We start from the raw sequence: 13,324 nt of genomic DNA on the forward strand, positions 1-13,324 counted from the left end.
ATATGCTTATAGTTAGCTTATAGCCTGCTATTATACCTGCTCTAAGGTTTGGCACTGTCACACCCGGAGTTTTGTCCTAAGCTTAAAATCGTAAAAAGAAATCCGTAAATAACAATTGGTTTAATTAACTCAGGAAGAATCCCTCTAAAAGAAATTAATTTAATTAAATCGAGGCTCGCAAATCGACTAACAGGATTTAAACTCAAATTGCAGAGTTAATTAAAACTCGGCAATTTAAAACTCGGCAAAAGTGGGACTTTCCTTTTTCCCTCTTTTTTCCTTTCTTTTTCCCTTCCTTCTCAAATTGGGCCGAAGTCCAATTTTCCTCCCCATTTCCTTTTCCTTTTCCTTTTCCTTTTCCTTTTCCTTTTTTTATTTTTCTCCTCCTTCCCGGGCCGGCCCAGCCAAGCCGGCCCACCTCTCCCCGCTCGGCCGGCCCAGCCGAGCCGGCCTCCCGCTCCTCTCCCGCGCGCGCCTCCCCTCCTCCCGGCCGGGCCGCCTCGGCCCAGCTCGCTCGCCCGCGCTCGCCCGCGACGTCCGCGCCGCCTCCCTCCACCTTTGCGCCGTTGACAGGCGGGGCCCACCTGTCGGTGACCGCGCCCTCGCCAGCCCGCGCCGCGCCACGCCGGCCGAGTCCGAGTCCGCCGCCGCGCCGCAACCGCCGCCGCCGAGTCCTCGCCGCGCCCGACTCGATCTCCAACCTCCACCCCGCCCTAGCCGGCCTCCCCGCACTATAAATCCCCTCCCCGCCGCCGCGCCGCCGCTGTTTTCCCCACCGCCACCGAGCCGCCGCTGTGCCCCGCCGTTCGCCGCCGACGTGTGATCGCGCCCTCTGCCGCCCGCCATCGCCTCCGCCTCGGCGTCGCCAACCCTCCTCCGGCTCCCGTCGCCGCCACCCGCACCCGTCCGCGCCCGCGCTCGTCGCCCGGTCGTCGTCGCCGCGCTAGTCCGTTGCCGCCGCTTTGCCCGGCTGCGCCGCACGCGCTGCCGCCTCGGTCGTGCGCCGCGCCCCGTCGCCAGACGCCGGTTGTCGCCGTCGCCGCCGTGCCGCGCGCCGCCGCCGTGCCGCGCGCCGTCGCCGTGCGCCGCTGCTGCCGCCGCCGCCGGCTGCCGCCGTCGGCCGAGCCACTCTCCCCGCTCCCCTGCTCTCTCTCCCTCTGACCGACGGGTCCCACCCGTCAGCCGCCGCCGCGCCCCTCCTCCCTCTCTCTCCCGTGGGACCCAGCTGTCAGCCTCTCCTCTCCCCTCTCTCCCACCGACAGGTGGCCCCCACCCGTCAGCGCCTCCTCTCTCCTCCCTGACGTCAGCAGCCCCATTAATTGCGCAATAATTGATTTAGGACTTTTCTGTTTAGTTAAAAAAACTCATAAAACTTCTAAAATTCATAAGTAATTTATCTAGTTTCCGTTTAGGTCCATTCAAATTTCATTAAATTCATAAAATTGTCAAGAATCCATTAAAAATACTTTCTTTTGCTGTTTCAGTAGAGTTTGTGCCTGTTTTATTTATTTTTGTGCTTTGTCGCTTAGATTCGGATCCCGCCGAAGAGCCGGTTTACTTCGAGATCGTCGCCGAAGTTCCCCAGGGGCTAGAGCAAGGCAAGTGGCACTCATCTTTGATCATATTGAACTCATTATTGCAAATTCCCCGCTTTCTTTATTCAAATATGCATTGTTTTAATTAAAGTATTTTACTGTATTTATTTTTCGGGTAAACCTTATTATTCATGGCTAAGTTAATGCTTATTATTCAAATATGTCGTTGTTTATCCAACTTTATTCATGGCTAGACCAGGGGTAACTTGATTAGTGTTAGGCCTAGGTTAATGCTTAGCCGTGCTTAGAACAAGTAGCTCATGGGATCACATTTAATCATGCTTAGTTCTGAATAGTTGAGATATTGATTCACTACCCGGTTCGGGTTAATGTCAACTAAAATATTGATAATGGTGGGCTGTGGGTGCATGGTTTTGAGAGTCGCACCCATGGCAATTAAGGACCGGTTCACGGGAAACCCTGGAAGTAATTAAGTGCTAACCACATGCCGAAATGGGTAAGGTGGGATTTGAAGCATGACTTCGAACTATTTGACGTGCCGAGGCTAGGGTAGGCGTGATGGAGTATGGACGGGCAATCGTGGTGTAACGAAAGCCTCTGCTGCTTCTGGATCTACCAAGGCACAAGAGGGGACTGCCCGACTTGGTGTAAAGGAGGGGGTGAAACCTGAAGTGTGGTGCGATTAAATAGGGAGGGTTATGTGACGGGTCCTATCACGGTCTCCTTTCCGGTATACCATGGTGGTATGTCGGCGCACGTTCAAGTGTAGTGGAGTCATGTCTTGTGGGTACAGTAGTGCACCTCTGATCAGAGTATAACCTATTCGAATAGCCGTGCCCACGGTTACGGGCGAGCTCCTAGCTTCACTGTGATTAGTGAACCTCTAATAACTTGAGTAAACTGGTTTTCACTCGGGACTACTGCAACGTGGTGTAACTTGAGTAGTGGTTGGGCCTGTTGCAACGTGGTGTAACATTGGACAGTGTTGTGGTATTTTACAACTGTTATTTACTTATCCTTTACTGTATTCAATTACCTTTATTCTCTTTAATCTCTGTTATTTGTTTAACCGCTGCTTTATTGCAAGTAACCCTAGTCTGCCCTTGATAATCCCTATGCATTCATTTATTACCCTCTTGTCCGTGTCACTTGTTGAGTACGGTGGTTTATACTCAGCCTTACCTAACTTTTTCCCCTTCAGAGCTAGAAGTTGAGTCCGATGGAGGTGTCTCTCAGGAGTGAGCTGATCTACCGTCGAAGCTTTGCCTGTGGACTGGAGCCGTACCCGCTGGAGCTAGTCTACCTTTTCTTTCCGCTGCATTTCCGCTAGAATAAGTGTTATTTTCAGTTGTTTCTAAGAACGATGGTTATGTAATCAACATTATCTTTTTGTGTACCCTAGCTGGTCCTAGACAGGGATTTAATACACAATTAAGTTCAAAAATTCGTGTGAGGAATTTCTGGGCGTGACAGGCACCCTAGTTAATCAACCCCCGAGATTTAAAACAGTATAAGCAGCACATTAAACTTTTATACGCCGTTTAATTTACTCACTGGGTGGTTTTTTGGGTGGTTTAATTTATCCCCTGGGTGGTTTTTGGGATGGTTTTGTTCAGCCGGCTCTCGAGTGAGAGGGCGCCAATAAAAACCCTCCTCTAGCTATATGAACTAGACACAAGTCGTGGCACAAAAAAGTGAAAAGAATAGTTCACAAGATGAAAAAATAAAAGCAGACAAGAAAAAAAGCCTAAAAATTTATGAAGCAACCTGAAATTGAAAACTACCACTAGAGCTCCTTCCCCTCTTTCTTTTATTCTTAGCTCTTACTAGCATAAAAGATACATGATCTTGAAATTGATAACTTTTCTTTAACCAAAATAAAAAAAAATAACGATCCTAGTCCTAAGAGTGAAAGGCAACGAAAAAACCAAACGAAATATCCACGAACACGTCACTTCTGCATTTTTTACTGGAGATGAATAAAACACATGCATACTACGTATTTAAGGCAATGGCATGGAACCAAGCACTAAACGAAATTCGTAAAGAACTAATCCCAATACAAAAACCATGACCAAGTTCACCATGTATGTTCTGCAATGCACGTTTTAGAAAATTCTTAAATTGTTGCCAACAGAACTAGAACTAAGAAAGAAGTGTTTTAATAGTACTCAGAAAGGCCGGTGGAGAGTGCGAGAGGGAGGAGATTTTTTTTTACTAAGCAAAACCGCCCCTAAAACGGGCCAGGGGTTTTTTAAACGGTTTTGTAAAGTTCAATGTGTTGTTTAGACGGTTTTAAAGCCCGGGGTGGATTAATCAGGGTGACAACTGTAGGGGGTGATCTAGACTTTTTCCTATAAAAAATGATGCAACCACTAGAAACAATTGGATATATGCTACATGAAATTATCGATGATAGTGAATCTTCCATGTGGGATACTAGGATAAAGGGTAAAACCATACGTATTCGTATAGTGAGGTAGGTTTCGAGTTATAAAGATAGCAACCAAGTCGTATACTCGGATTAAGGGTAAACCATTCGTATATGTAGTCGTATAGGTATATGTCCACGTATGGTTTTCTATGTTAGGTATCTATAGCTAGTTTGGTCGAGTTGGTTTAGATGGATAGATGCTTAGTCGTATTCGATTAGGTTTCTATCTCTTATAACCCTGCCCTTGATATATCAGGGGAGGTAGGGCCCCTCGAGGATTACGGTCTAGCAGATTATACATCGTATTCATTGTGCAATTCTTATATGTTTTTATTCAATCAATATACAAGCAGGAGTAAGGTATTATCTCATTTTGAGAGCCCGAACCTAGGTAACCCCTGTTACTAGTGTACGATCATTTCTTCTTTCTCGTTTGCCACCCCATATATTCACTTTCGGTATAGAACATCAACAGTTGGCATGCTAGGTACGGGTGCAGTTAGAATTTTTCCAACAAATCGCACCAACAACACTCCAGCTCGGCCAGAGGCTCACTCCTATAGTAGTCCAAATGGAAGAGGCCAATCAGCAGCAAGACCGCAAGTAGTAATCGCTCGGGATGACCATCACTCAACTTAGATCTCAGGCGAGAGCCCGAGGAAAGACGACAACGGCTGGCCAGTCCAAGCGATCTATTAATTCTTCGAGTGAGCTTCGCGATCAGTTTATTGTCACTTTCCAAGGTACATATGATAGGCAACGAATCATGCGTGCCTACATCAAGCGATTCTTGGAGATTCAAAATTCGACTTCCAACATATAAAAATGATGTGATCATCTCGGCTTTTCACAATAGAGTCAAGGATGAGCCTTCATCGCCAAATTCACTTGCAAGGAGCCAACCATGGTTAATTTCAAGACATCGCAGTCGACAAAGGGGAAATAGAAAGAGAAGGATCAGCACAACGAATCGGATAAAAGGAGTTAATCACGAGATTAGCGTAAACGCAAACCTGAAGACCCCACACCAGTGGCTGAGAGGCCCTAGCCATGATTCATGCGACTCAATGACTACAACAAGGCTATGAACAACTAGTATCCATATCACTTGAGTTTCAACCATGTCAGGCTTGAGAATTCAAGCAATTTATAAACAATAGCATGTAGTAAATTTCAGTCTCAAACCAACCAAGTACACAGTATGTCATTTGAATCATAGAAACCATCGTCTTACAAAATAATTAAAATAATAGTCTTACAAAAATACAACAGAACTAAAGTAAGATGAACTAATCTTGGTCAGCAACCAATAGGTATTCCTTGAGCGAAGAGAAGCCTTAATCCTCCGAAACAACTTCCTCCGACTCATAGATAGCCTATGGGGAAAAACAGGAAAACGCAAGGCTAAGTACCCCCACTATACTCAACAAGTCACATCGATAATTACAATAATACATGCATAAGTAGTACAATGGAATGGCTTTGGGATAATTTTGCATAAAACAACATTTTCAAAACCTTTTATTTAGCAAAGGCGAAACATTGATAATTATTAATCAAAATTGAATCAATCACTGGTCAGCAATGCACTATGGTGCACCAGCCCCAACCAATACTAAGAGCATCTCAACAACTCATCAAAATTTGGTCATCCATATCTTCATTTGGATGATCATCTAAAACAATTTCATCATTTATATCTCTTTGTACTCCAGCAGATAATCCATATATGACATCCTCCGTATCTCTTTGGAGGATTGAGAGAGAACATCTAAATATAGAGTTTCTCCCTCCTGATATAGATGACATCTAAAAAATAAAGGATGTGATAGATGTTCTGTTGGAGCTCTACTTTTATCCTTCATCCTCTATTTTTAGGAAAGGGGGTGGGATAGAGGGATGCTCTAATACCTTGCTAAACCACATAGTACTGTACCAGTGCCACTATTACTATGCTAAAACACACAATACTAGCTTCTCCTATGTGTACTAGCAAATTATTAACTAGATTCATTTATTATGAAAAAAAGATGAGACAAATCACAGTTATTCTCGATATCCATGGGCGCGATTGTTTAAACATACTCTAATCAGAGGTGTACAACTTATCCTAAGATATAGCCCCAACGTACCCATACGCTAGTTTGGCACCACTGTATAAAGAATGCCCCAATCCGAGCATGTATGCGACCTGGGCACCCGTTTTAGTGTAGACTGGTCCTGGACGCAATATATTCTCAAAATCATAAGGTTCACTGCTCCTCAAAAGAAGTTAACCAACAAACAAAAGGGGAAGTGGCCTAGGATGCCATCTTCCTCTCCAGATGACAAATATGACAGTGATTGGTTTCCCCGTGACCATGAGTAGAGGCCTTAGACCGAGAGGGCCAATTTGGGGGGATTGCCAGCTTGGCGTGCTACTGGGAAGGTAACTACTGGGAGGAGTGGTCCTTCTAAGGGTGGACAAAGAACAGGGGCGTGGTTGGCCCCTAGTACATCCATCGTTTTGTCTCTGAGAATCACCAATCACCAAGCAACCAACTGGAATGTCAACCAAGAGAAGATACATAGGCCAAGAAATGCAAGTGGACCAAGGGTTGCAAAGACCTCAGTGAACAATAGGTTCTGGACTTTGTTTCAACAAGACTTTCTCTGAGACAGTTATCATGACAAGGCAACACAAGACGATCCCTATGAAGTGGATCGACTAAGATGACTTGAAAAATTTGAAGGTGGCTAAGGTGGATGAAATCATTGAAGCTTGCAACAGGATGTATATCACGGAGTTTCTGAGCTTACAATATGATTGGTGTGAGGAGATCATTGCTAAATTCTACGCCACTGTCTTCTTTGAAGAAGATGAAGTCATTACCATGCACTGGATGACGCATGACCAGTGGTACTCTCTATCAACCATGCAGACTTTTTTGTTCTCTTCAATTTTGACTTGAATGACATGGATGAAAGGAGGAAGGTTCATGATGACTTGATGAGGATGTGTGGAGTGTGGCAATATTCGGGGCATGTACATTCATGGGAGCCAACTTGTTTTGGGGAGCTTGAAGGGTCCGAAACCCAAGTTTGTGTATCTTAGCAGAAAGACTCTTGTGCCCAAGGATGGAGATGCAAGCCATCTGAACTCCTACTCTAGGAATGTACTTGGGAAGATCATTTGTTGGGAAGAATTCAATGTTCCAAGGTTCCTTTGGGATAAGATCTACATCACTTCTATCACCCATAGGAAGATTTTGGGCTACTCCCCTTAGCTCATATTTATGATAGAGACAGTCACATGGATTAAGTTTGTCAAGGAGATCAAGCATACTCCCTCCATCCCACAAAAAACCAACTTTTCGGTTTTTGTGTCGAGCATTTGACCATCCGTCTTATTTGAAAAAATTTCAAGAAATTTTAAAAAAATTAGTCACACATAAAATACTATTTATGTTTTATCATCTAATAAAAATAAAATTATTAATCATAATTTTTTTGAATAAGACGAAGAGTTAAACATTATATCTAAAAACTGAAAAGTTGATTTGTTTTGGGACGAAGGGAGTACTAGATTGGGTATTGCCTTGATCAACCCTCACTACAGTCAGATGAGGAGGAGGAAGGACAACAGGGTGGTACAAGTCAGTAGGGTGGCTACACGGATCTAGAAATCCTATTTTCCTCTCGGGGTTCACCTAGATCTTGGGTGTCCAAGAAATACTCTTCCTCACCTATCAAGTTCCTCAAGAAGTTCTTCACTCTTTGCACTTCCACACATAAACTTGTGAAGAAGGAGAGGAAGGCAAGGAAAAAGACTCATAGTCTCAAGGCAATTCAGAAGCATATCAACCTTGAGCACTCAGATACATGATCAGAAGCCCAACTCAGTGGGGAGGAAGTCTGGGAGATGCCATCCGATGATGATGAATTTGATTAGTATTGTCTGAGTCTCTTCACTTCTTCTCTTTTTAATGTTGTCGGAGATATGGGCCCGGGGGTATCCCTTACATGCGGTTGGCGCTCGGTGGCTGTGGACCCAAAGATCCAAGCCCCTAAGGAAAACAAGGGGAAAGGGGTTGGGCCCCAGAAAAGCCATGCGCCCCCGGGGTCGGGCCCAAAAGGGAGGTTGCGAGCAAGTGCAGGAGGGGTCGGGGGGCCCCAACCCCTTCTCGCGCACGAACTACAAACCGTGGGGGCCCTCCCCACGTCGGGCGAGGCCTTGGCGCCCAGCCATCACGCCCATTACAATAGGAAGGCGCTTAGTATGTAGCGCCGCCCTCATGATGGGTGCGGGCATGCGCCTGTGCCGCATTAACTGTTGCATAGATAGACGCCCCTTCCCTTTTTCCCCTACGGAAAAAGGGCTGACAGGGACAGGTCGCCCTGACAAAACGGTGACATCGCTATCGTCACAAGGATGGTCTGTCCTTCCACCGCCACCATCGCATTTCATGCGATGGGTAGCTCCGGAGAGGCGAAGGAGGCTGCCCAGCTCGAATAGTTGAGTTCCAAGGAGCACTCCCTTTCACACCTACCCGCTGATAGATGGGACCAAAGAGAGGAGGCATGATCGCCTCTCCCCGCCTACGCACTGACAGATGGGACCAAAGAGAGGAGGCGTGGTCGCCTCTCCCCACCTGCCAATGACAGATGGGACCGAAGAAAGGAGGCATACCTACTCTTCGACTGACAAGACCAGACGGGAGATAGGGTGGCACTAGCACTTTTCCACAGCATATCCGAGGGGGATGGCGGCCTACTCCCTGCAGGAGCAATGATGGCATACGCAACCGTTGGCAAGACATGTGGCAATTGTGGTGTCCCTTGCTCATATAAAAGGGGGCCCTGGCCAGTGTATGGGGAGGCTAGGAAAACAAAAACTTGTAACACTTTCATTCGCATAGTGTTCAAGCAACAGGAGTAGAGTATTACGCCTCGTAGCGGCCTGAACTTGTATAACTCTCCCTTGTCCTTCCGAAAGCCTGAAGCCAGGAACCCACTTCGTGTTTACTTTCTTGTTTGCATCTAGGTTTTCGAGTCCCGACTTTGCACCCCTAGGCCGAACTCACACTACGGGGTCTCACAGACTCCCGCTCGAGGAGTTCACACTCTGACAGACTCCAAAGGGGAGAAGTAATCTATCTTTCTGTGTAAGAGTCATCCTGGTTGAACCTAGTCAGGGAGAATTAGGTGTAACTTTTTTGTCGAGTAGGATCAGGTGTAACTTTTCCGGTATATGTCCCTAGAGTTATTTGGTTGGTTCTGACTTCAAGGAGAATCAGGTGTAGCTTTGTGTATACGATGCATCGCAGGGTCTAACCGGGTTTAGATATTTAGCTATTGGACACAAGGCTTTCTTTTCCTAAGTCAGAAAATCTATACGTTATTAACCTTATCTCTGTACAACCTCTACATTAGATAGGTGATGTGGATACCCCTAATTCATACTATCCATCAAATAAATTAAAAATAATAATTGTATTTTTAATAAGATAAGTGGTTAAGATAGGTCACAATTCAACTATGATAAACGTTATAAACCGGAAGGAGTACTCCCTCCTTTTTTATTAGGCCTCGCAAATATAAAAGTTAGTTTAATAAATCAAATAAAAATAAATTAATTATATAATTTTAAATAAAGTAAATGGTCAAACATAAAGCTAAAAATCAACCGTCCCAACAAAAGGGAAAGGGGTAATTGTTGAGAACTTGCTCTGCTACTACTCCGAGGGTGGAGCCAAAATTCTTCCTTCGCACGGGCATTTAACTTTTTGTCACTTTTAAAATTGAATGATAACAATTTTTTCGCTCGCTGTCTATAACATGTGAATCCTCGTGTGTCTATGATATGTGGGTCTAGTGGCAAATATGTTATAAATAAATGTAAGAGTGATAAAAGTTAATTATTCCTCGCACCATAGTACTAAAATCATGTGCAACATCATTTGCTCTCATGTTTTCGCTTCTACTTATGCTTATAAACCAAAATTTGAATTATTAACATTATATTTAGAGTTAATTATGAGATTTTTTATTATATTTCATTCTCAACCTTACTTTTGGATCGCCGAGAATATATATATATATATATCATAAATTATTTTTTGTTTGCCAATGCGTTGCTTTGCTTTTTGCAAGAAAAAACAATGTGATGTCCCTGATTATCTTCAATTGACGATTATTCGGATGATTAAATGAAAACTGTCGATCAATCACCAACAACAGTTTATGGCGGTTTCCTAACGGTCACAATACTTTATCCTCGAGTTAGCACAAAAGTTACCAGTTGTGACTTGCGGGAGTGAATTCATGCTTTAAAATGCGGATAATTTGAGCACATGCCTTACACTATTTAATTGCTACTATTATGTACTACATCCGTCCTATATTATGATTTTGACTTTTCCGTTTACACGTTTGAGGACTCACCTTATTAAAAAATTGAAAGTATTAATTATTTTATTTATTATTTTATTTATTATTAGAAATAGTTTAAATATTACTTATAATTTTTTTATTTGTACTAAATTTTTAAATAAGATGAATAGTAAAAAATTATAAGTGAATACTTATCTCATATATTAAGAGAGAGAGAGGGAGTACCTTTTGGAGAGATGCATGCATCTAGTACTAGTTTGGGGAGCAGCTGGCCTGTAAAGTTCATCGCTTGAAAACATGGTAGCCCCCCAGATTTCTCAGTCCAGCATGTTGACACTTTTAATTGTCACTATGGAGTCAGTATTATACGGATTCATACAATTATTACTATGCAACCTGTGCATGCCTTCGACTTGAAACCGGCTTAGACCGCGTTCGGCTTGAGCAAATAAGTTAATTTAACAATATTTGATTAATTAATTATTAAAAAATATAAAATAAATTAATATGATTTTTTAAAACAACTTTTCTTTAGAATTTTTTTTAAAAAAATACACCGTTTAGCAGTTCGGGAAGCGTGCACATGAAAAATGAAGAGGTAAGTTAACTTACCGGGGGGCAGACGAACGCGGCCTTACTACAACAATTGAAATACTACTGTCTTTTAAATATAATGGATTCCAGGATAAATATAAATAAATATTTGTTTAGACTTTAGATTTATCCCTGCAATTCCATGTACTGTAGGCTAAAGCGAGTACTCCCTCCGTCCCAAAATAAACTAATTTTTACTTCTTACCTATAATTTTTTACTCTTCGTCTTATTCAAAAATTTGTTGCGATTGATATTTTTGTTTTTATTAGATGATAAATCATGAATAATACTTTACGTGTGACTAATTTTTTTCTAATTTTTTGAAAATTTTTCAAATAAGACGAATGGTCAAACGTCGGACACGGAAACCGGAGAATTGGTTTTTTGGGACAGAGGGAGAGGGAGTAGTATTTACACCCTCCGTCCCAAATAAACCAATTCCTGCGTTTTTGGATTGAATGTTTGACTCTTCGTCTTATTTAAAAATTTTTATGATTAATATTTTTATTGTTAATACATGATAAAATATAAATAGTATTTTGCATGTGACTATTTTTTTAATTTTTTTAATAAATCTTTTAAATAAGACGGATGGAGAATACGTAGACGGAGCAGTAGACAGTATCTAAATTCTAAAGTATTACTTCCAGTTGCAGCTTTTGCAGTTTGCAGCACGTTGCACTGCGTGTGTACAAGCTGCCTTGCCCTGCCAACCTTTTGGATCAGTCATGTCTCCGACAGCCAGAGAAGCTCCTCGAGGTACTCGGCTCCGAGGTCCTCCAGCTCCACGACGAACCTCTTGTGGTCGTCTGACTCATCTTCGGTGGCGGGCAGTTCCGTGCTCTTGCTCCTCCGCGTCTGCGTGGTGGCGTTCGCCGCGGCCGTGGCCGTGGCCAGCTCAGCCTTCTTGCGCCGCTTTCGCTTCGAGTGCCGCCGCTTCAGCGCCAGAACGGGCGACCCCCCGGCCGCGCCGAGCGCGAGCGCGTGGAGCGACTCGCGCACCCGCTCCACGGGGAAGTTGAGCGCCGCGGCTGGCCCGCGCGCCGAGAGCGCGGCCTGGTCGTAGGCCATCGCGGCGGCCTCGGCGCTGTCGAACGTGCCGATCCACACGCGCGCGCCGTTCCGCGTCGAGTCCCGGATCTCCGCCGCGAATCTGCCCCACGGCCGCCTCCGCACCCCGATGAACGCCGCCGCCGGCTCCGCTTTCGGCTGCCCCCGCCCTTGGTTATCACGTGCGGTCCTCCTCGCCGCCGCAGCGGGAGAAGCAGGTGTCTCTTCGAGGCAGCAGCCCGTGTCGAACTGAAGCATCTCCGAAGAGGAGGAGGACGACGATGAGCAGGACGCCGCGGCGTCCGCCGTGTAACCGATGTAGTAAATGCTGTGGCTAGAATGCTGCGGCAGCTGCGCCATTGATTCTTCGTGTGTCACTGGACAGAGATGGTGGTGCACTGGTGCGGATTGACTTTTTAGTTGCATCTGATTTCCAGGAAGGCAGCGGATCGGTTGGTGAGGTTTATATAGAAGTTCACTAGGTGCAGTTGGATGGATTATTTTAGTGCATAGAGCGGCAGCGGATGTAAGGCCCACCAAGGGCTGTCGCTTTCAACGGGAAAGGCGTCTGGTCGTGTAGGGCACATCTAGCATGGCTGACATAGGGCGGCTGCATACGACAAAAGCGTATGACGTAAGCGATCACATGGAGAAGCTTTTGAGTACTGATAACAGTGTTAGTTTAGATAAATAATAAAATGTAAGTCTCTTAGATTATTTAATATTGGGATTGAGAAAAAAAATAAGGGTAGAGGAAAACTAAAACCCAAACTAAACTTTATAATTGTGCAAGGCTATTATTATTGGAATGTTAATCAAGTGAACTACAAAATATAATTGAGTGGTGTATAGGTGCATATATAATTTTGTTTTATTTTTTATGTGTACTTTAGTTTGTAATAAATAAATGGCTTGACTCACCACCTTAATTTATATTATATGATTAATTATTTTTTGTTTTCAAAAATATCTCACCAATTGCCCACACCATTTGATCTTATTACCTATACCTCGAGGGTAATTTGGTAAACTCACTAGGAAATAAAGAGACAAACATTTTCTTTTGCATCGAATGAATGAAAATGATGTTTCAATATGTTGCACTAGCCTGAGAAATAACTGTTATTTTAGTGAAGCAAAAGTTAGGAGTTTCATTCTAGCAAAATTATGTTTTATGATGACAAAATAGCAATTTTCTCATATTTTAGTGCCGTTAAATAATGAGTAATGGATGAGGGTAGGAAGTAAAATAGCAATAATTTTGAATAAGAAGTGATGGATGGATAAGGAATATTATGAATACTACTAGGGCCGCGT

The 13,324-nt window shown here is 43.9% G+C and overlaps 1 protein-coding gene across 1 annotated transcript; it reads right to left on the reverse strand.

Moving 5' to 3' along the window:
• Positions 1-11,508: 11,508 nt before the first annotated feature.
• LOC102714800 (ethylene-response factor C3-like) lies at positions 11,509-12,414 on the reverse strand. The gene has a single exon (XM_040526461.1). It carries the CDS (start codon positions 12,365-12,367, stop codon positions 11,684-11,686), a length of 684 nt encoding a protein of 227 aa, XP_040382395.1. The 5' UTR covers positions 12,368-12,414; the 3' UTR covers positions 11,509-11,683.
• Between the last annotated feature and the right edge of the window lie 910 nt (positions 12,415-13,324).

This window comes from Oryza brachyantha, chromosome 7, assembly GCF_000231095.2.
Source record: "Oryza brachyantha chromosome 7, ObraRS2, whole genome shotgun sequence".
NCBI classification, from domain to species: domain Eukaryota; kingdom Viridiplantae; phylum Streptophyta; class Magnoliopsida; order Poales; family Poaceae; genus Oryza; species Oryza brachyantha.

Excerpts from the sequence above, each read along its gene's own strand:
- LOC102714800 (XM_040526461.1), bottom strand. The coding sequence starts at position 12,367 with ATGGCGCAGCTGCCGCAGCATTCTAGCCACAGCATTTACTACATCGGT.